Here is a 24568-nt window from a genome sequence, read left to right as displayed (position 1 = left end):
CCATTTAAAGTGTACAATTCAATGGCTGCTAATATATTTACAGAGTTGTTCCAACATTATCACAATTAATTTTTGAACATTTTCATCACTGATTAATGATTTTTTTCTTAAGGATTAGAAATGTAATCAAATGCTTGAAGAAATCGAAGATAAACTTTTAACATTAAAAACGAATAAGCACAAAAAAGTGTAATTTATCTTTGTTGGTTACTGGTGATATCACAAAATCAGAGTTAAAAAAAAACTATCAATAAAGTTTTAAACGTTTATTTATTATTTAAATGTTTGTTTATTAAAAGAAGAGATGATTATCAGATATTCCCAGCTGGTTGGAAGCTGAAAACATTTTATTCTACTTTTCTTTCCTTTTTTTTTTTTGTGGCAGTGCCATGAGGCATGTCGGAGAAGGCAATGGCAACCCACTCCAGTACTCTTGCCTGGAAGATCCCATGGATGGAGGAGCCTGGTAGGCTGCAGGGCATGGGGTTGCTAAGAGTCAGATATGACTGAGCGACTTCACTTTCAATTTTCACTTTCATGCATTGGAGAAGAAAATGGCAACCCACTTCAGTGTTTTTGCCTGGAGAATCCCAGGGACGGGGGAGCCTGACGGGCTGCCGTCTATGGGGTCGCACAGAGTTGGACACGACTGAAGCGACTTAGCAGCAGCAGCAGCAGCATGAGGCATGCAGGATCTTAGCTCCCCAAGCAGGGATTGAACCCATGATGCCTGCAGTGGAAGCATAGAGTCCTAACCACTGGACCACCAGAGAAGTCTCTTTACTTTTTTGATTTCAAATTTTATATACACAATATGTGATTCAGTTTTGCATTTCAGGTGTAATTCCATGAATGACAAATGAGATAAATTTCTTACCTCTGGTGTCCCACAAAATGTTGTTGTGGTGTCAGAAATAGCAATTCCTTCTTTACAAAGCCCAAAATCTGTTAAGACGACATGTCCCTGACAAATACAGGGGCAGTAAAATAAAACAATGCATGGATATAAATTGACACTTTTAAAGAACATTTGATTTTGAAATAATCATAGACCAAAAGGAAACCGCAAAAAAGAGTACACAAAGCTCCATGTCCCCTTCCCCCAGCTTCTCCCTCCTCCCACCCACCCCGTGCTGACAGCCTATATAATGTAGGACAGTGTCAGAATCAGGAAACTGATACTGGTACAATTCCGTTAGCTAGACTGCCACCCTTATTCAGTTTTCACTCTTTTTTTGCATGTATGCATGTGTTGTTTTAGCTGCTGAGTCGTGTCCGACTCTTTCATGACCCCATGGAAAATAGCCTGCCAGGCTCCTCTGTCCGTGGGATCTCCCAGGCAAGAATACTAGAGTGGGCTGCCGTTTCCTTCTCCAGGGGATCTTCCTGACCCAATAGTTGAACTCACATCTCTTGCATTGCAGGTGGATTCTTTACCACTGAGCCACCAGGGAAGCCCTGTGTGTAGCTCTAGGCAATAGATATATAGATTTGTGTAACGACCTCTACAATCAGAAAACTTTCATCAACCCAAAGGAACAAAAGAACTCTCTTATGTTACCGCTTTATTTGTTAACTCTCCTATCCCTTAGTCCCTGGTCCCCTTACAACTACTAATCTGTTCTCCATCTCTCTGGTTTGGACTTTTCGAGAATATTATATAAAACACTGATGTATGAATGGAACATGTGTTCCATTATATGGAATCACACAGTGGGAACCTCTGAGGCTGACTCTTTTTCACTAAGCATAACATCAACAAGAATCGTGAACCAGCAGATTTTTAAAAGCCAATACTTACTATTGAATCCAAGAGAATATTTTCTGGTTTCAAGTCTCTATCAAATTAAAAGGAAAGAAAAGCAAAACTCAATTTGAACTGAAACAAAATAATAAAAAGACATTTCAGAAGTGCAATTTAAAAAGTTTACCTGTACACTATTTTGATGGAGTGCAAGTAACCCAATGCACTGGCAATCTCAGCAGCATAAAACCGAGCTCTGTGTTCAGGAAAGGACCGCTCTCTTTGTAAGTGAAAAAACAGCTATAAAATTGAAGTAAAAAATGAATACTAAGATAATTCACACATAAAGTGAGACAAATATACTCTGTAAATATAAAAACAGGATTTATTTTCGTTACTTTGAACATGAGATAAAAAAGCACCAAAGTACAGAATTCTGACACTCCCTCGCCTTTGTCCCCCATCCGCCCAGCAATCATTCTCTCTTCAACCGTAACTCTTTCCCTGCTCTTGCTAACTTACTCATCTATTTACCACTCAATTCTCAAGTGTGGCAGTATCCCCACCACACCAGGCAACCCCTCTAGAAAAGATTATTAATGAAGACCAATGATCTTGATTTTTCCATGTTAATTATCTTAACTTGATCTTTTTGGACTATTATTTGAATTAAACCAAATACTATTCAGAAATTGGGAACTAGTGGCTGGCAGACCAAACGGAACCCACAGATATAATTTGTTTGAACCAAATACTATTTTCAGAAAAATCTAAAATAACTGGTAACATTTAAAAACTGGGAACATTTTTTTGGGTAAAAATTCATAGTTTTACTTCGGGCAGGGGGCGAAAGGAAATGGGGGGTGCGGGTCTCTGAACCATTAAGCCTAAATTCAGCGTGGTAGCAACTGGCTGAAGCTCAGTGGCAGAGGGATTCTCCAGTTGTCTTTTTTCACTTTTTGGCTGTGCTGGGTCTTCACTGTGGTACACACAGGCTTCTCTTGTTGTGGCACATGGGCTTAGCTGCCCCACAGCATGTGGGATCTTAGTTCCCTGACAAGGGATTGAATCTGTGTCCCCCATTAGAAGGCAGACTCTTAACCACTGGATCACCAGGGATGTCCCTTCAGTTCATTTCTTACAACCTACCCTCTAGTCATCAGGTTACCTGCCTAAGCTAAATTTGCCCTAGGTTCTTACTCTAAATCTTTAGGTTCTAAAACAATGATCTCTCTCATTGGGCTTTCTTCTACCTTCTTTTTCCCTAAACATCATCAATACTGAAACACTAATTACTCACCTCTCCTCCATTAACAAAATCCAGAACAAAATAAAGCTTTTCAGTTGTTTGGAAAGAATAATGTAATCCAACCAAAAACGGATGTTTCACATTTTTCAAGAGCACATTTCGTTCAGCCATAATGTGTTTTTGCTGTTTAAAAAAAAAAAAGGTAAAAAAAATCAACTTGCATTATACACCAGAAAACAATTCTGTTAACTGAGAAGATGGATATAGGAAAAACAAAGCTATTTTATTTTACCTCTTTTCTATTGAGAACTATCTTTTTCTGTAACACTTTGACAGCATAAAATTTTCCATCCAGTTTCCGTTTTGCAAGAAGAACCTGTTATATTTAAAGATTGTGCTGTTAGAAATATCAATGTTTTGACAGAGACAATTCACTTATCACTAAGTCAATATTTTATAAAAATAAAGTCCACAACAGACCTAGATAATGTAATGTTTTTATTTTGAAAGCTGAAAATCCCTAATTTGTTTCTACAACTCCACTTTTCCTTAGATATTTTACTAAAACCAAAGAAATGTAGATGATTTAAAGAGCCAGGCATCGTTTGTCACTTAACATGCTAATGGTTAAGGTTTTTACTAAGTTTAAGTATCAAAATCTATACTGCTTGAGAAATGTGTGTGTTTGTGTGTGTGTGTATGCTAGCCCTGAGTCCCAAGGTGTCTTTGGAAAACACTGAGGCTATAAATTTCATGGCTACATTAAAAAAAAAGAGAGAGAAGAAAATGGTTTCTCAGTGATCAAAATGCATTTTCATTTTAACATTTGGATTTCTCTTATAGGTTTCAAATTTAGAAGCACTCAGAGAAACAAACACCGTATGTAGCTGAGATTCTATAATGGGCTGCAGTGCACACAGACATCATGGATGTGAAGAAACTTAGAAGATCTTGCCCCAGAAAAAAGGCAGACATACTCCAAAGTTTTAGAAATAAATTTTAAGGGATTCAAGACACCCTACAAGTTGGGTAACTATCAGCTGATCCATTTCAAAACGTCTTGAGATGATCTGCCACTGGTGACAATGCTGGGCCTTACTTTTCAGTATATCTGTGGTCTTCCTCGCTTATATCTGTAATCAGTCTGGTCTTGAGAAAAACACCAAACTCCAACAACAGACAGATGTCTTACAATACACTTAACCGGTGCTTCTCAAAACCATCAAGGCCCTCAAACACAAGAAAAGTCCTAAGGAGACATGATAACTTAATGTCCTGGATGGGACAAAAAAACAGGACACTGGGTAAAAACTAAGGAAATCTGAATAAATGATGGGCTTGAGTCCATAATTATGGATCAATATTGGTCCACTGCTTGGAACAAATGTACCATACTGATGTAAAATGTTACTAAATAGAGCAAACTGGTGGTTTGGAAATTCTCTGAACTTTCTTTTTTAAAAAATTTAAAAAATATTTATTTTATTTGACTGTGCTGGGTCTTTCTCATGGCATGTAGGATTTTTAGTTCCAGCATATGGGATCTAGTTTCCTGATCAAGGATCAAAACCAGGCCCCATGCATTAGGAGCTTGGAGTCTTAGGTACTCAACCATCAGAGAAGTCCCCCTGAATTTTCTCTCTACTCAGTTTTTTTTTTTTTGGTAAATCTAAAATGGTTCTGAAAAATAAAGTCTATTGATTAAGATGCTTCTTACTCATAAAAACAAAGTCAAGAATACCTTCAGGGTATACATTTCCTCAGTTCAACTGCTGGCATCTCTCTCATTTCTCAGGCTTTTGCTCCCTACAATACTTGACTCCATTGAATGTTCCTTCTTTCTTACATTGTTTTTTCTTTTCTTGACAGCTCCCACTCACCTGACCTTCCCTTCTCTACTCTGATTGGTTCATCTTCAAGTTTGTTCTGAGAAAGTAATTCAAAGAATGTGGCAACTAAGGAAGTACCTTGATGGCAGGCATTTTTTTCAGCACATTAGTAGATGTGGAGAATAGACAGTTAAGAAACAGATGGGCAAATGAAAAGTGGAACCAAGACCACCATTTGCAGAAAAGCTTAGAATATGAGATTCCCATTATTTATTTTAGTTTGTCATACATATTTTTCTATTTTTCACCTTCATTGTGAATCTACATTTCTGCTTGCTTTTTTTTCTTTTGTGTACTCTGCTTTTGTTTTATTGTACTTTGCTGGTGTCTAAGCATTTTGCTAGATTTAAAGCTTTTATTAAACATAATATGCATGTAGAAAAACTCACAAACATTACAGCTCAATAAATTATTACAAAACGGACACACTGTGTAATCACTTTCAGGTCAAAAAACCCAAACACTGTGAGCAGCCTGAGGCCTCCCATTTGCCCTATTCCAGAAATGATTCATCCTTTCTTCCTCAAAGATGACTACTATTTTCATTTGCAGTAAAACAGGTGAGTTTTGTCTATGAATTTTATATATTGGAATCACATAGATAATGTTATGCCTGCCTGACTTCTTTCACTCTATATAACATGTTCACATTGTGATATGTATTGGATTGGCCAAGAAGTGCATTCGGGTTTTTCCACACAATATTACAGGAAACCCAAATGAACTTTTTGGCCAAACCAATAGCACTGCTTTCATATTTCATTACTGTGCAGAGTACCGCATTCCAAAGACATACCACAATTTATCCACTCTTTCAGTGACATTTAGATGATGAACAATGAAGCTTATGAATATTCTGGGACACGCCTTTCCTAGTGAGTATGTGCAACATTACTGGTGGCTACACAGCTTAGAGGAGAACCAGTGTGTCACAGGTAATGCGTATATTCAGCTTCCAGGTTTAACACCAGTTCTCACCGCATAAAAAATGAAACACAAAGGAATACACTCAATTAAAGACACATAAAAATCAAATACATAATGCCACAAAACACTACCAACAAAAGCTTAAGATGAATTAAATTAACAAAGGGATATGCCATGATCATGGACTGGAAGACTCAATACTGGTAAGACGACAATTCTTTCCAAATTGATCTACAGATTCAAAGCAATTGATCAAAATCCAAAAGAATCTTGGGGAACTTAACATGCTAATTCTAAAACCTAAGACTGGTATACAAAGGGCTAAGAAGAGTCTCTTGAAGAGGAGCAAGGCGAGATGTTCTGTTGAATATCAACCTTCATTTTTAAGACAATGTGGTACTGGTCCAAGGATAGACAAATCAGTTAATGAAACAAAATATAAAATCTAGAAACAAGTATAAAACAAAATCTAGAAACAGATCCAACACATATATGGACACTGGATACATGATGGAGGTTACCCTGCAGAGTGAGAGGGAAAGAAAAATCTTTTCAATGAACTGTGTAGGACCAGCTGACATTCATGAGGAAAAAAGTGAAGTGTGACCCTATGCCTCACATTATATACACTAGATAGATCTATTTGACTCTAGGTCCAAACGTGAGCTTTCTGAAAGATAATGCTCTCTGTCTTTAACAGTAGACTATCTCTAACGTTCCAACAGACTGTGAGCATTTTGACAGCAAGATGCACTTCTACTTTTCTATAGCTTATTTTAGCACAATGCCCAGCGTGTAGCAGGTGGCAAACATATATTTGCTGAATTAATGAACACACACGGGTTTAATTTTATGGTCACAGTTTCTGGTCTCTAGGGAACTCAGAAAACAAACCAGATCTAGATACTGGAAGCTATGAATATAGTACACTATAATTAAACACATACATATTTATTTTTACTACAGATTGAAGTATAATGCAAAAAAGGAACTTAAATACATTTGATGATTCTGACAACTTCCATCTATGATGCTTCTGGCTTTAGGGATTCTTCTTGCTGTGGCACACTGTCAACTTTCGTGATTCACTCAATATTCACTGCACGAAGAGGGACAGGGGTCTCAAACTTCCCTTTCCTTCTCCAACTGCTGTTAACACAGCTGCTCACTGATGTCTTTATGGCCTCAACTTAAATAATACCTCTTCAAAGAAGTCATCCTTAGGGACTTCCCTGGTGGCCCAATGGTTAAGAATCCACCTTCCAATGCAGAGGATGCGGGTTCAATCCCCAGTTTGGGGAACTAAGATCCCACGTGCCGTGGAGCAACTAAGCCCATGCCTGCAACTAAAGAAGCCCCCATGTGTCAGTGTAGCCAAAATATGTATGTGTGTGTATATATATGCATAAAGCTATCCTTGACTAACTCACCTAAGTAGGGGCTTCCCCCCGACTGCCTACTCTCCTGTCTCTTCACTCTAATCTTCATCCCCTGCACAGCTCCATTACTACATGTAATTATTTACTTGACCGCATATTTTTAATTGACTATTTCCCTCAATAGGATGTAGGCATCACAAAGGTACAAAGTATGTCATTTTTGTTCAACACTATCTAACACGGAGCAGAACAGTGCTTAGCACCGAGGTGCTCAACAAAATACTCATCGAACAAATAAATTTTAGGTTAGAATCTGAGTAGATGCCTTGTATCTTGAATTATTCTGTCAGTTCTTTGAAGGTAGAGAAAGCATCTTAATTCTATATCCTGCATACCAAAAAGCGCCATGGTATCCCATATATAAATCATGCATTCCCCTATAAACTGGTACAGCCACTATGGAGATCAGTATGGAAACTGCTTAAAAACTAAAAATAGAGCTACCATATAACCCAGAAATCCCATTCCTGAGCATATATCCCAAAGAAAACTAGAATTCAAGAGAATGCATGCACCTAATGTTCATTACAACCCTATCTGCAATAGCCAGGACACAGGAGCAAATTAAATGTCCATCCCATTGATGGAGGAATGAATAAAGAAGATGTGGTACAAATACACAATGAAATAATACTTAGCCATAAAAAAGAATGGAATAATCCCATTTGCAGCAACATGGAGAGACCTAGAGATTGTTATACTGAGTGAAGTAAGTCAAAGAGAGAAAAACAAATATTGTATGGTATCACTTTTATGTGGAATCTAAAAAACTGGTACAAATGAACTTATCTACAAAAGAGAAACAGTCACAGATACAGAAAACAAATTTATGGTTATCAGTGTGGAAAGGGCGGGAGAAGATAAATTGGGAGATTGTGATTGACATAAATACACTACTGTATAAAAAATAGATAGTAAGAACCTACTGTATAGCACAGGGAACTCTATTCAGTATTCTGTAATGACCTATATGGAAACAGAATCTCCATCTATCTAGATTCACTTTGCTGTACAGCAGAAACTAATACAACATTGTAAATCACTGTGTGTGTGTGTGCTTAGTCACATCTGACTCTGTGTGGTCCCATGGACGACAGCCCAGCAGGCTACTCTGTCCATGGAATTTTCCAGGCAAGGGTACTGGAGTGGGTTGTGGGTTGTCATTTCCTACTCCAGAGGATCTTCCTGACCCATAGATTGAACCTGTGTCTTCTGCATTGGCAGGGGGACTCTACAATTAATTTTTAAAAAGCATGCATTTTTAAAGTATTAATTTACTGAAGAAAAAATAAAAAGACTCTTACCTTGCCAAAGCTGCCTTTTCCAATAACTTTTAAGAAATCAAAGTCTGTTGGTTTAGCACTGAAATAAATGAAAAATGACAAGAATTAGTCTCCAAGAAAACTGATAGGATGTTAACTTTTCAATAGTTTTTAATACTTCACTCCTTAATAAGTAAATCTGGGTACACTTCAGCATGAGAACTCCAGCCTTTACACTGGTAGGATCTCATTTTTACTATAAAAAAGGTAATGAGTGAATGAGTGATAGTCACTCAGGCATGTCCGTCTCTTTGTGACCCCATGGAGTGTAGCCTTCCAGGCTCCTCTGTCCATGGAACTTTCCAGGCAAGAATACTGGAGTGGGTAATAATGAATAGTAATAATACCTACTTTCTGGTTAGATAAGAGATTTTGTCATTTTCTTTAAGCTTTGTTAAGTTTGGCTTAAGAAGAGCTTCAGTAATAGACTTTTTGGGAGAAAAAGGTCTGTCTATACAAGATCTGTCATTTTGAACTCAATGTAGCAAATCACTTTTATTAACCATAAACCTCACAATATTGTTAATAAGGAAACTGAATGACTAGATAAATCAGTGATATATTTCAAGGACTAAGTAGTCTGGAAATTATTATGAAAACAAAGTTACTAGTAGGAATACCTGGTGAAGTCCCTAAGAAAATTTTCTGATGGAGGAAAACTCACCAGTGTTCTGCATACACACTACCTGCATGTTAAAAATAAAAGGACGCTCTACTTATTCTAATAGATGGTAATGCAGAAAAGCCAGGAATCGAGAAGGCAGGAAGAATACTATGACAGCCTTTTGATTTTTATCTTAACCTCAGGTTAAAAGCAGCATTGGCTGTATGTAGGCAAAAACAGATGGCTGCACAAAGTTGAACTTAAGTAGCCAGAAGAGCTGTTTTCTTTAACGGAGGATGAATTCCTAAATTGGACTAGGGAGAGTGAAATGACTCCATTCACATTTTAAATGTCCTTCAATTAATTACCAAAACAAAGTCAATACAAACATGACAGTAATACCAGGTCTGGGTTAAATAATAACCAGTCAGGATTATGGAGATAAATACTTAACTAAGCTTAGGTGTTTTTCTTCTTCTAGAACTTGCTCTTTGAACTATTTTGTTCTCTAATGATATGCTGAAATACTGAAATAATTTTTTGAACAAATGTAATAGTGAAAAAACATGCAAATCCTTCAAACACAGTAAACACACCGAGGCCACAGCCAAAGTCCTATTGTTAATTGTTGGTGACAAACCCTAACTGGAAGCATATTTCCATTTTGTGCTGCCTGACAAACTCTCTTGTATCCACCATACGACTGAAACTGCTCATAGAAGTCACCCGTGACATTAAATTCAACGATCCATTCTCAATCGTCATCTAACCCACCCTATCAGCAACGTCAACAGTTATTTATTCCCTGTCTTCATCTGCTTTTATAATACCACATTGCTGGTTTCCTACCTTACTAATTATTCTTTCTTTAGTCTCCTTTATCATTTCTTCTGTCTATACTCACTGGGCTTCCGTGGTGGCTCAGCTGGTAAAGAATCCACCTGCATGCAGAAGACCTGGGTTCAATCCCTGGGTTGGAAAGATGCCCTGGAGGAGGGAACGGCTACTCCAGTATCCTGGCCTGAAGAATTCCATGGACTGTACAGTCTGTGGGGTCACAGAGTCGGATACGACTGAGCGACTTTCACTTCACTTCATACTCATTCTCTAAGTGAACCAAAAGGGTGAGAGAAGCAGCACAGTATGCTGGGCTAAGACAGTATTCTTTAGAATTAATCTGGTAAGCCTGGAAGGATAATTATGAGGAGACCCACACTACACTCTTCTTGTAACCCACAGCAGTCATCACTCATCTGTCAGGGCCCTCCTCCTCAGAGCCAGAAGTGGCCTTGGACTCCTCCATATCCCAATGAACTGTTGGAGTGGAACCTTAAAGTGAAGCCTACATTTGCCACTCCTGGTGTTCTCCAAAATGTTTCCCCTGGGTTCAAATAAATATGGGACTATGGGAGAAACTGGAAAAAAAAAAAAAGTTTAATAGCTTTTCATATGCTGATTTCCATCAAGTCTCCTCTGGACCAAGCTGGCTAACAACCAGGGCTGTACTGATGACATTGGGTAGCAGGAGAATATCAATTAGGCCTGCACAGATGTTTTTGCCAGAGTACTTCCCAAGTGCCTCCCAGGACTTCTGTTCCTCGGGGAAATATGGTCTACTCATCTTACACACACACATACACACCCACACACCAGGAAAGTGACGATGGCAAAACAGCAGAACCCAATCAACAATCTGTGGATTAAAAACTCCTCAGAGCTCTACTATAACAAAGAGAAGCTAGAGCAGTGAATCAGAAAAGTGTATGACAGTACAACAGTCACTGTAACCACAGTTCTGTTTCACAGGCTTCCAGTTAAACTGGTATAATTATGTACATCTGCACATTTACAAAAAAGGATCTTCCTCAAATCCATTTAGACTGTTGAAACAAATTAAACCTACTGAGGATTTCCAGATGGTCCCAGGTTGATGTTCTGTGAGGTAGAGAGTAGCTGTTGGGACGGAAAAAAAAAAAAAAAAGAAGAATTTAACATTCTTACTGAATTTTCAAAGGTTATCAGTCAATGGATATTTCTGAAGTAAAATACACATAACTATATCACAGATATTTGCCATGTTAAACCTAAAGCTTTAATTCTCCATAAATGCATACAGTCTTGGAAAGATACACAATCAACATAAACAATCATTTTAATGATAAATTTCAAGAGAAGTTGTAAGGGAAAAGGTAAGGCAGAAATCAAGCTCAAAGATGGCAAATGAATGAAGTAAACTGCAGAAAGCTCCTTAGAAGAGGCGGGCACTGAAATAACAATTTAAGAGGTATCTTTTTTTTACATTAAAAGACTGGTTAAAATAGCTTTTGTTTTTAAATTTTCATATATTTTAATAAGCTATTATTAAAGATAAGAAATGATAATGTGATGATTATAACTGCAAATGCTGGATTAAAGTTTTAATTTGGGAGGAGGTAAATTTACTTCTAAAGCAAGCACATAAAACCAAGAATGCTTTTCTCCCTAATTCCAGTATTATGATAGTACCTAATTTTTAGATAGGCTTCTCTTATTATAACAGTAGCAAAGTACATTTAATCTCTCCTATTAACTTAGAAGCAAATCTTTACTCACCTATTAATATAGCATACCATAAAGCAATTTAACTAATAAAATTCTAGCTCACTAATAATTAGCTAGAAATTTAACTCAAAATCCCAAAAGATTAAACTAGTGATCCTTTTACAGTGAGCACTTTTCACAAAAGCCAAATGGAAGTGAATTCTGCTTCAAAAAACTATGAAATTCTTAATATATTCAAAGAATTAAATCAGAGATGTCTCAAATATGCACATTTACCAGAGCCTTGTACAATTATACATCATATAAGATTATATAAAATAAGTTTTTAAAAACATTCTCTTTAATCAGAATCAACAATTTTAAGCAAATTTCTTATTAGAGACATATGTCATATATATTCCCACTTAAATTCATTTGCAACTTACAATTTCTAGAAAACAAGTTATTTTTTTAAATTAAGGGCAAAGGGTCTAAAGTATATGCTTCTTATAAAGTAACAATGCTGGCACCAAACTGATACATTTCCTACGAATTTTAATTAAAAAATAAAAAATAAATATTTACAAGTAGAAGATGAAGCAAGGATTTTTTTTTTTTTTTGGAGAGGTTCTTTCTATTGGTATTTTAAAACAGCAAAAGATCCTAGTCCAAGTTCCAGATTTTATGGATGAAACAAGAAACAAAATCTGGATCTAAAGTCAACAGAGCCAGAACAGGAGCCAGAACCCAGCAATTTCTCTTAGTCTGGTTCCTTCTTCAAAAAGCATTTTCCTACAGCAGTGCAAGATATTCTTCACATGACCTACACCTACACACGCTCAACATGATTAACAAAAAAAATCATGGTTACATAAATTTCACTCCTTAAAATATTTTTTGAATAGTAGTAAACTATTAAAAATCTTTAAAAATCCATACTAACAAGTAATTTGATTACAAATACTTCTAGCACCTCCATATAGCTTTTGCATTAACTTCTAAAAACTGACCGTGCTCACACTGTGTAAATTTGCATGAAAAGTTTTATACCTGATTTCATTTAATGGTATGTCAAAATAATACCATCCTTAGAAATATTTTTTAAATGTACAATATATAGGGACAATCACTATTTGATGAATGTTCAAACTGATTCTAACTTTTCATTATAAATCATACTAAAGTGAACATCTTTGCTTTTTTCTGTGAGAAGGGTTGTTTCATTTACATCAACTCCTAAGTGACATGAATTATTTTCATGTTTGATACACTTTGCCAAATTGCTTTCCAAGAGCTGCATAAAATGATAACGCCAGTAAGGCCCAAGGATGCCCATCTTACCTTACCCTTATTAGTCCTGGTGCATTTCAGTTTCTTGACATTTTTGTTAATTTGGTAGAGGAAAAAAACCTGTCATTTAAAACTTTTATTTGCTACTGGCATCAAGGTTGAACATTTTCCCATATATTTGTTTACCAAGAGTTATTTCTTCATGGTCCTGTTCCTTTAATCTACTACAGTCTTAAATATCATTCTTTTCGAAAATTCATTTGTATGAGCTTTTTTTTAACACAGATATTTTTCCTTCTTATGTTTATTTACTATGTTTTCCCAGCTGGTTATTTCTCTTTTGACCAACTGCGCATATATGAAATTAAAATATCCTTTTACATTGTCCTAGGAGCAACCCTGTCACAAATGGAAAGAGTTAAACCTTTTCTCTTAACTGAGGGCCCTCTTAGAGAATCAGAACTACTTTCTAGTAGTCATGTCTATTTTTCAAATGAAGATTTTATCTGTGGGTAATGACATTACCTTTTAAATTAGAAAAACAGCACCATGACAAAATTAAAATATTATAAAGACAAAACTGTACATCTCTCATTTTCATGTATGTATTTACCAATAGCATGAATCAATTATAAAGGTATTATCATATTTATAAACACTTGCAATTATACTTTTTTAATAATGTACTTTTAACTGCTACATAATAATCCTGAGTTAAATTATGGTAATTTACCTTTCTAATATAACCTTTTAAAGTATATGTTAAAAATGTCTTCCTAAGAAAGCACAAACTTACTATATCACAATTCATTAAAAAAAATATCTATTCTTTATTCAGAATACATATTAATTATGTGCATATACCTACAGCAATAAAACTTAGTCAATGCCAACCAGCACATGTATAATTGACTGCTCTACGTATCAAAACCTGACAAAGCAGAGAAAGAGGTATGTAGTGTTCTGGTTGAAAAGCCCTCTTCTGCTGGTCAAAATTCACCATTTCAAGTTACAATGATCTTGATGAAGATACATGATGATCAAAAAGTATGATGTAAAGTTAACAGAGCAGAACACAAAACTGTATATGTTGTACAATTAAAATCAGGTAATTAAAAAATTCATATATTAAGAAATCTTTCATATATTAGAAAGAAAATCACTGAAATAATAAAAATAGGTTGGGTTGTTGATAATAGGGATATTTCTAACTTACTATTTTCAAATCTTTAATTTACATTACTTTTTGTTATAAAAAGTACTCATTTTATCAATTTTACAAGAAATAGTGATCAGTTAGAAGTATACACATTTGTTTTTATGTTTTCTACACAGCAAAAAATCTACAATGGAGGAAATTATTTTAAGTAAATGTGGCTCCTAAGGTTGCCAATAATTTCATCTTTGGGTAATGGTATTTTTTTTTTCTGTTAAAAAATACAATTCCTCTTACTACCTTCTGAGTACTTCTTTCATCCTCATCCTCAGATGGATCTGACTGATGTTTTGGACTGTCCATTTGAAGGAATGCTCTGACATCTGGACTAAAAACAAAAATTAACTTTATTATGACTGCATTTCTACACCTTTTCTCTCTTTTAACATGAAAACAAAAGTCAGCATTGTAGCATTTATAGTAAGAAAGGCAAACAAAATCCAATAATAATCATTACTGTATTATAATAAGCAAATTAATTATTTTATTTTATTTTTTGAATTTTGAATTTTATTTTTAAACTTTACATAATTGTATCGGTTTTGCCAAATATCAAAATGAATCCACCACAGGTATACCCGTGTTCCCCATCCTGAACCCTCCTCCCTCCTCCCTCCCCATACCATTCCTCTGGGTCGTCCCAGTGCACTAGCCCCAAGCATCCAGTATCGTGCATCGAACCTGGACTGGCATCTCGTTTCATATATGATATTTTACATGTTTCAATGCCATTCTCCCAAATCTTCCCACCCTCTCCCTCTCCCACAGAGTCCATAAGACTGTTCTATACATCAGTGTCTCTTTTGCTGTCTCGTACACAGGATTATTGTTAGCATCTTTCTAAATTCCATATATATGCGTTAGTATACTGTATTGGTGTTTTTCCTTCTGGCTTACTTCACTCTGTATAATAGGCTCCAGTTTCATCCACCTCATTAGGACTGATTCAAATGTATTCTTTTTAATGGCTGAGTAATACTCCATTGTGTATATGTACCATAGCTTTCTTATCCATTCATCTGCTGATGGACATCTAGGTTGCTACCATGTCCTGGCTATTATAAACAGTGCTGCGATGAACATTGGGGTACACGTGTCTCTTTCCCTTCTGGTTTCCTCAGTCAAAACCACTATGAGGTACCATTTCACACCAGTCAGAATGGCTGCGATCCAAAAGTCTACAAGTAATAAATGCTGGAGAGGGTGTAGAGAAAAGGGAACCCTCTTACACTGTTGGTGGGAATGCAAACTAGTACAGCCACTATGGAGAACAGTGTGGAGATTCCTTAAAAAACTGGAAATAGAACTGCCTTATGATCCAGAAAATTAATTTTAAAAAACAGGGAGTCCAATAAACAAATGGGCAAAGGTTCACACAAGAGAAAAATCCAAATGGTAATGAAATTTAGGAAGATGGCCAACTTCACTAATTATCAGGAAAAAACAAAACAACAGTGAGAAGTCATTTTATGTCCACTAACCAGAAAAATCTAGAAAGATACATAAAACCCCAAGTTGGCAGGGATGAAGGGAAAGGAACACTCTCACGTACTGCTCACAAGAATGTAAAATGAGGCAACTTTTCTGAAAAGCACTTTGGCAATATTTGGTTAAACTGAGTATACATTTTCCCTGGGGCCAGAAATTTCAGTTTTAAGGATAAACTACAGAAAAAAATTATGTACAAGTTCAGTGAAAGACATGTAACTAGGAGACTCATTGTTATACTCTCTATAGCTGTGAATCAGAAGCAGAACAGCCATCCACCACTAGGGAAATGAGTAAGCAGGCTACAGTAACTGAATGCAAAGAAGACTGACCAGCCAGCAGTCAGAAACAAGGAACCACAGCAAAGCACCATTACGTGTACACATTAAACACTCAGACACAAAGCAACAGTCAATCAACATATACCCAAAGACTTATAACAAACCTGCTGAAGTGGGCATCAACAGTGGGTATGAACAAATGGATAGAAAGAGGAAAGAAAGTGAAAGTCACTCAGTTGTGTCCGACTCTTTGCAACCCCGTGGACTATCAGTCCATGGAATTCTCCAGGCCAGAATACTGGAGTGGGTAGCCTTTTCCGTCTCCAGGGGATCTTCCCAACCCAGGGATGGAACCCAGGTCTCCCACACTGCAGGTGGATTCTTTACCAGCTGAGCCACCAGGGAAATCCAGAAATACTGGAGTGGGTAGCCTATCCCTTTTCCAGCGGATTTCCCTGACCCAGGAATAGAACTGGGGTCTCCTGCACTGTAGGCAGATTCTTTTCCAACTGAGCTACCAGGGAAGCCCATAAAGAGGAAATAAGACTGCACAGATTAATGACGATCCTGCTGCTGCTGCTAAGTCGCTTCAGTCATGTCTGACTCTGTGCGACCCCAGAGACAGCAGCCCACGAGGCTTCCCCGTCCCTGGGATTCTCCAGGCAAGAATACTGGAGTGGGTTGCCATTTCCTTCTCCAATGCAGGAAAGTGAAAAGTGAAAGTGAAGTCGCTCAGTCGTGTCCGACTCCTAGCGACCCCATGGACTGCAGCCCACCAGGCTCCTCCATCCATGGGATTTTCCAGGCAAGAGTACTGGAGTGGGGTGCCACTGCCTTCTCCGATGACGATCCTGAGGAACGGTTAAATCTCTACATCTGGGTACCTCCTCTTAAATTGTTCTTTTTTTTTTCTTTTAAAAAGTTGAGATATATTAATCCCCAAATGCTAATTTATCTTCCCCCTGCTCCCCACCCTGTTGCTATCCTCTCTGGTAACCATCAGTTTGTTTTCTTTGTCTATTTCTATTTTGCCATCATTTCATTTGTATCATTATTTCAGATTTCACATATAAATTCTATCATACTGTATTTGTCTTTCTTTGTCCGACTTATTTCACTTAATATGATAATCTTTAGGTCCATGTAGCGTTATTTCGCTTTTTATGGATGAGTAATATTCTATTATATATATACATACACACACACATATATATCACATCTTCTTTATCCATTTGGCTGTTCACGGACATTCAGGCTGCTTCCATGTCTTGGCTACCGTATATAGTACTGCTGTGAACACTAGGGTGCATATATCTTTTTGAATTAGAGTAGTCTCCAGATATATGCCCAGGAGTGGGACTTCAGATCATGAAGTAACTCCTTTTAGTTTGTAAAGGAAACCTCCATACTGTTTAGGATTAATATACACACACTACTGCTGCTGCTAAGTCGCTTTACTCGTGTCTGACTCTGTGCGACCCCATAGACGGCAGCCCACCAGGCTCCCCCGTCCCTGGGATTCTCCAGGCAAAAACACTGGAGTGGGTTGCCATTTCTTTCTCCAATATACACACTGCTATATATAAAAAAGATAAAAAACAAGAACCTATTGCATAGTACAAGGAACCATATTCAATACTGGGGTGCTAATAATGTTCTATTCCTTGGCCTGGAGGGGGTGATACTCAGATATATTCACTTTCTCATAATTCATTAAGCTGTACAGTCACAATTTGTGCTCTTTTCTATTTGTGTTATACTGCAATAAAGCTAACATATTTTGTTCATTTGCATTTTTTAAATAGATAAGGAAATATTCCGTTTCTCTAGTAATTAATCAGCCATTTGCATCTGTTAATGTGCTCTATTTGGGGGGTGGTTCTTAAGTGTGTATTATCTGCATGAGCTCTTTTAGTAAGTATATTTATCTAATGTCCTTTATTCACAGGAAACTTTTTATATTTTTGGTTTTAAATTTCACTTGTAATTTTTGGAGGTCAAAAGGTTTTAGTAATCAAATTTATCAATGTTTTCCTTTGTAACATATCACTCACTCCCAATATGCTCAGAAAACCCTTTCCTATCCACACGTCAGAGAAATAATAATATTTTATTTGAGTTTTAAAATTCCATTTTAATAGGCGTTATCTTAAAAATAACCTTTTCTCTACTAACGGAAAGCTACTTTTGAAGTGCTTTTTCCACACATAATAAGAATAGGCATGTAGTAGGTGTTCAAGATACATTCGCTGATTGGCTTCTCTTTCTGTTTTCTTAAACCTATTTTTATAAACAGTTTGATGTTCAAATGGAGAGTGTGGAAACTAACAAAGTTCCATTAACAGAGGAGATCCAGAAAACGTGAAATGTCACATTGGATTAAAAAGAAAACATCCGTTAAACCTTAAATTGAAAATTAAAAGAAAATCTCTTGGCTATTTAATCTGGGGGTGCTGGAAAAGTCCTCTACTTTAAATGGAAGAGGTGTATATATATGAAAAAGTCTATTGGGCTGTATAATTAAGAATTGCGTATTTTACAGTATAATGCTAAACTGAAATAACCAAGTTGGTTTCAGTTAAATTTCAATACCAAATGTAACATCTTTATGATACCATAGTTCAAGATCCAAAATGAATACTTCAAATTTAATATACACTGTCAGAAGTTCTGAGTAACAGCATTCAAAATACCAGCAGAAATAATGAACATCACCACCATCTATTCTATACTGACTCCATGTGAAGTTCTGTCAAAGGAGACAAATTTAAGCTCTTAGCATATGAATTTCAAACAAGTCAGAAATATGTCAATTTGAAGTAATCTCAAGTGTATATAATAATAATTAAACATTAGAAAGGTAGGGCTTCCCAGGTGGTTCAGTGGGGAAGAATCTGCCTGCCAATGTAGGAGACATGGGTTCGATCCCTGATTGAGGAACATCCCACAACAACACGGAGCAACTAAGCCCACTCACCACACTACTGAGCCTGTGCTCTTAGACCTGGGAGCCTAGCTACCAAAGTCTGTGTGCCCCAGTGCCCGTGATCCGCAACAAGAAAAGCCACTGCCACGAGAAGCCCGCACACCACAACTAGAGCCCTCACTTTCCACAACTAGAGAAAAGCCCCTGCAGCAATGAAGACCCAGTAGAGCCATAAATAAATAAATACAAGTTAAAAAATAAAAACTAACTTTTATTTTGTTTTTATTTAGAAGGGTAGATGATCTAAGCTGACGATAACACAGAATTTGTCTGAGGGAAAAGGCATAATGTTCAAAAAATAATTATACAAAGAGCCAAGTGATAAAAGGTTCTTTGCTGAGGAACACACAAGACACATAAGAACCCTGAATTTAAGGATCCTACCGAGTTTTGTGCCCCTCCGCCACCTGCTCCTCCCTGCAGAGGCCAATCTCAGAGCTACAGCAGGGGCTGACCTTCCCCGGACCCTCATCTTATCTGTGAGCATCAGGGGAAAGGAAACCCAGAGCACTGGGCTGAAGACCTTGGTGAGAGGAGGTCCAGCTCAAGTATTTTACTAATTTAGTAAATTAGGTTAAAAAGGAGGTCAGAGCATCTGCTCAGAAGATAGAAATCCTCTATAAACTGTAAAGAACTATAAAATAGTAATCACTGTTACAAGGGGAACAATGAAAAAATACAGTCCTCGCGTGTTGTGACTCTGAAAAGTCTGTTAAAAGCATGGGAGCCAATGCCTCTGGAAGGTAAGGGTAACACTCATTTCTCCTTTTATTCCCACACAGAGGTACATGAGGAAATGCTTTCTCAGTGCACGAATAAATATAGCATCAAATAATCAGCAAAATGTTTTAACTGTGCAAAGTCTTTTCAAGTTAAATCTATAAAACAAGTACAAGTACAGTAGGAAGAAAGAAAGAAACTAGGACCTTGAGTTGATGGAGGAAAAAGGTGGAAAATTCTTAGAGGATTAAAAACACCAGGGGAAAAATGCTTGAGGAAGATTCCACAAAAATATACAGCACAAAGTAACATTCCACAGATCTGAGGCTGGGTTTCAGTGTATCCTCAGAACACAATGACAATTACTTACTGGTTGTAAAGCTCTGGATGCCTAACTAAGTTCTGAATGAATTCATTCAGTCCTGCTCTTCTCTGTTTAATAAAATCTGTTAAGAGAGATAATACTATTAGGATTATTTACATCAGACTGTAATTATCATCAATACAGTTATACAAGAATAGACCAACACAAGAGAATGAATTTTGATTTAGAAGTTATTTCTTAATTCATACTTCTTGATATAAAATAAGGAATATTTAACAAATATATTTTAATCTATAAATATGATTATAACATTAAAATAAAGCAGGTAACATATTTTGCTGAAGAAAATTCTCCCCCACAAAAATGCCTATTTTAGGTTCTAAACAGACTCACTACAAAACCTGGAGTCACCAGTTTGCTTTGTCCAGCTCCTTGTGTACTTTCAGGTAATGGATAAGAATTAACACTATGACACTGATGGCTGAAAAGTCATACTAACTGAAATACACACAAACAAAAAGCAAAAACAAGCGTAATCAGTTAATACTGAAATCCTTGCAAGTGGGAATGATGATTAACTGGTTAATTATTATGAAAACTCTGCTGCTAAAAATAGGTTTTTATCTTGTATAAACCTATTTCTCTTCAGAGGTTAAAACTGAGAAATAAAAAGTGTTTTCTATGTAAGTCACTGAAGACAAGGGTCATGCCTTTAAATGTACTTTTAACATTAGCCCTTAACACAGTGTCTTGGAACATACTTAACTGATGTTTGCAAATGAATAAATAAAATACCAAACAAATGATTACACATTTTAGCATTTGTCACCTCTAAATTTCATATGCCAATCCTTATCTAACTTACATTGTTTTTGTTCTTTTGTAATTTTATTTTTCAGTGGTAAAGATATCCTTCTTTTTATAAAAGTACCCCAAAAGTAATTTATATATTGACTCCAAGATCCAATCAGCAAAAAGGTTTGATATTAAACTATTCAGAATATAAAAAAGTATATCTAACTCTGTGTGTACTCTACAGAAAGATCCTTCAAAGTGAAATTTTAACTTTGAAAAGTATAGGCAAAAAAAAAAAAGAAAAGTATAGGCAGTTCAGTTCACTCAGTCCTGTCCAACTCTTTGCGACCCCGTAGACTGCAGCATGCCAGGCTTCCCTGTCCATCACCAACTCCTGGAGCTTGCTCAAACTCATGTCCATCGAGTCAGTGATGCCATCCAACCATCTCATCCTCTGTTGTCCCCTTCTCCTCCTGCCTTATCTTTCCCAGCATCAGGGTCTTTTCAAATGAGTCAGTTCTTCTCATCAGGTGGCCAAAGTATTGGAGTTTCAGTTTCAGCATGAGTCCTTCCAATGAATATTCAGGACTTATTTCCTTTAGGACGGACTGGCTGGATCTCCTTGCAGTCCAAGAGATTCTCAAGAGTCTTCTCCAACACAACAGTTCAAAAACATCAATTCTTCAGTGCTCAGTTTTCTTTATAGGCCAACTTTCACATCCACATATAACTACTGGAAAAATCATAGCTTTCACTATGTTGGCAAAGTAATGTCTCTGCTTTTTAATATGCTGTCTAGGTTGGTTATAGCCTTTCTTCCAAGGAGCAAGCATGTTTTAATTTCATGGCTGCAGTCACCATCTGCAGTGATTTTGGAGCCCCCCAAATTAAAGTCTCTCACTGTTTCTATTGTTTCCCCATCTATTTGCCATGAAGTATTGGCAGAATAATTCTAAATTCTGCCTCAAGTATGTAAAACTTATCTTACAGAGATTGGTAACCACCAAAATAAAGTGAAAAGAAAAAGGAAATGACACATATGGACTTAAAAGTTGCAGCATAAGAACTCAGAAAGATACGTGGGAAAATTCTACATGGTAGCTGCCAAACACGAGGTTAAAAGAGCAACTTCTTTTTTCATGGTCTTATTGTCCCATCTTTGGCTGGTAAGGGCTTCCCTGGTGGCTCAGAGGTTAAAGCATCTGCCTGCAATGCGGGAAACCCAGGTTCAATCCCTACCTAGGTCAGGAAGATCCCCTGGAGAAGGAAATGGCAACCCACTCTAGTATTCTTGCCTGGAGAATCCCACGGAGGGAGGAACCTGGTAGGCTACAGTCCACGAGGTCGCAGAGTCAGACATGACTGAGCTACTTCACTTCCTTGGCTGGTAAAAGCCCCCATCAATTGTGCTCCTGTGTCCTTTTGATAAAACTTCAGTCAGTATTCTTATACAGCTTCTTTGCTTTCAGGCAAGCTGTCCTAGGATATCTTGCACACTTCCTGCCCAGCACCTGGAAATGGCACTTTTCTATGGAACTCTGGTTCCTTTAAAGGGGAAATGGTATTTAGATGGATGCTAAGGGTGTTTGCTGCTCCTTATTTGTTACTGTTTTTAGGCATTTCCAGGGGAGAGAGCTAGGAAATGTGTACTGTTTTAGAAAGGGAAAAATAAATTGTGACTTCATACTATATTCCCAAATCAAGTTTAAAAATCACAGGACTTTTTTAACTTAAAATCTCCAGTTTTATATTTGTATCTCTTTCATCTTCTGCTTAAAATTTTGGTTCTCATAACACTAACACAATCACAAAAGAACTCTATAAAATTAACAATAAGATCACTGAATGCAGAGTAACATTGCTTTGTGTGCTTTTTTTGCCCTTAGCATACGTCCCATGAGGAATATACAGGTTAATGTCCATGTTTTAAAGTCATTTAAAATAATTATTCTCCATGCGTTTCACCACCAATTAGGTTATAAATTTTTTCCTTGCTTATTTTCAATTGTTAGAGACCTCCATATTATGCATATTATGCAATATTATTGCATTTATTTTTGTTTTTAAATTGCTTAAAATATGCAAAGCTATGAACAAGATTCATCCAGAGGTGTCTTCAGTTGACCTCTCCTTGAAGTCATCAGTTTTCAGTTTTTGATTTATTCTTCCATTATTTCCTTTCGAATATTCACATCCTTTCCTACACAAAAAACATACAATGTCCAGATCTGCACCTTGTTTTTTCCACTTAACCAGGTATTCTGGAGATCACTTCACAGTAATGTACAAAGAGTTTTTTTGTTCCTTTTCCCAGATGCATCATATTCCAAAAATGGAAGGCTATTTCAGTTGTTTCCAGTTTTTACTATTAAAAACAGTGCCACAATCCACAGTCTTATACATACATCATTTCCTATGCAGTTTAGAACAGATCCCTAGAAATGTGATTTCTTGGTCAAAGTGAAACGCATGATAGTTTTGCTAAATATTACCAAATTTCATATGGTTTGTACCACTTTGTATTCCCACCAGCAAAACATGAGAATGTCTGTTTCCCTAAAGCCTAATTAAATGAGCATTCTATCAATCTTTGATTTGTTGAGTGTAACTTGGGTTTTCCAAAAATCTATGGCGTGTAGTCTATTTAACTGTTGCCAAGTCATATAAAATATGCTCATGACTAATTTCCAAATGTTCAATAAAAATCAATTTTTAGTGTCAAATAATTAATCCACAAAAACATCAATACCACAAGAACTTGTCTGGTATTTTGCCTTTCACAATGGAATAGCAATGTTGCAAGTCTTTATCCCTTTGCCTTCTTCCCTGGATAAAATGATTCTGACTTCAGGGTTTAATTGAGGGCTCCACAAAACTCTAAACGTACTTCCAGTCTCATATTAATTACTAATATGTGGTTTGAGTCACCGTAAGTGTCTTTCCGCCACTTCAAATTAATTAATTCTCTCATTCCCCCAGGTCGGACACATCAGTTGTCTCTGATTCTACTCTATGTCTCCTTTACCCAAGCAACCACCAAGATTTTTTATAGGTTTTTCATTAAAAGAATTCTTACATCTGACTCAATTTTTATTTTTATTTATTTTTTATTATTTAACTTTACAATATTGTATTGGTTTTGCCATATATCAACATGAATCCGCCACAGGCATACACATGTTCCTCATCCTGAACCCTCCTCCCTCCTCCCTCCCCGTACCATCCCTCTGGGTCGTCCCAGTGCACCAGCCCCAAGCATCCAGTATCGTGCATCGAACCTGGACTGGCGACTCGTTTCATATATGATATTATACATGTTTCAATGCCATTCTCCCAAATCATCCCACCCTCTCCCTCTCCCACAGAGTACATTTGAATCAGTTCTAATGAGGTGGATGAAACTGGAGCCTATTATACAGAGTGAAGTAAGCCAGAAAGAAAAACTGACTCAATTTTTAGCCCCATTTCCACCCTACTTGCAGCTCTCATTCTCTAACTGGAGGACTCCTGGAATATTCCCTTCACCAGCCTCCCAGTCTCTATCTTGTCTTCCCTCTGCTGTGCATACTTACATATACACGGTGGGTTTCACATTATATTGCCATTTTGCTCAAGTAACTCTAAAGCCCCCAGGCTGCCCTCCACAATGTTTTTCAACCCATGCTCTACAGACATACTTCACTGCTGCACCAACAAAGCAGTTCCATTTTTATTTGTTCTACACATGACATTTTCTGCATAAGATTTCACTATTCTGCAGCTAAAGAGAATAC

General features: G+C 36.8%; 1 protein-coding gene across 6 annotated transcripts in view; it reads right to left on the bottom strand.

The window, feature by feature from the left end:
• SGK3 (serum/glucocorticoid regulated kinase family member 3) overlaps positions 1–24568 on the bottom strand; it is a 109641-nt gene that overhangs the window by 11177 nt on the left and 73896 nt on the right. For 5 of the 6 annotated variants that reach the window (XM_005215455.5, XM_015474460.3, XM_015474461.2 and 2 more), the window contains 9 exons: positions 20046–20121; positions 14441–14528; positions 11078–11127; positions 8553–8610; positions 3286–3369; positions 3045–3176; positions 1932–2044; positions 1802–1838; positions 878–964 (listed from right to left, as the gene is read on the bottom strand). In XM_005215455.5, the coding sequence (XP_005215512.1) occupies positions 878–964; positions 1802–1838; positions 1932–2044; positions 3045–3176; positions 3286–3369; positions 8553–8610; positions 11078–11127; positions 14441–14528; positions 20046–20121 (725 nt within the window). The remainder of the gene's footprint in view (positions 1–877; positions 965–1801; positions 1839–1931; positions 2045–3044; positions 3177–3285; positions 3370–8552; positions 8611–11077; positions 11128–14440; positions 14529–20045; positions 20122–24568) is intronic. The other variant, XM_005215457.5, reaches the window with a different exon arrangement.

Source organism: Bos taurus, chromosome 14 (assembly GCF_002263795.3).
Source record: "Bos taurus isolate L1 Dominette 01449 registration number 42190680 breed Hereford chromosome 14, ARS-UCD2.0, whole genome shotgun sequence".
Lineage (NCBI taxonomy): Eukaryota > Metazoa > Chordata > Mammalia > Artiodactyla > Bovidae > Bos > Bos taurus.
This window is presented reverse-complemented; position numbering and strand designations above follow the sequence as displayed.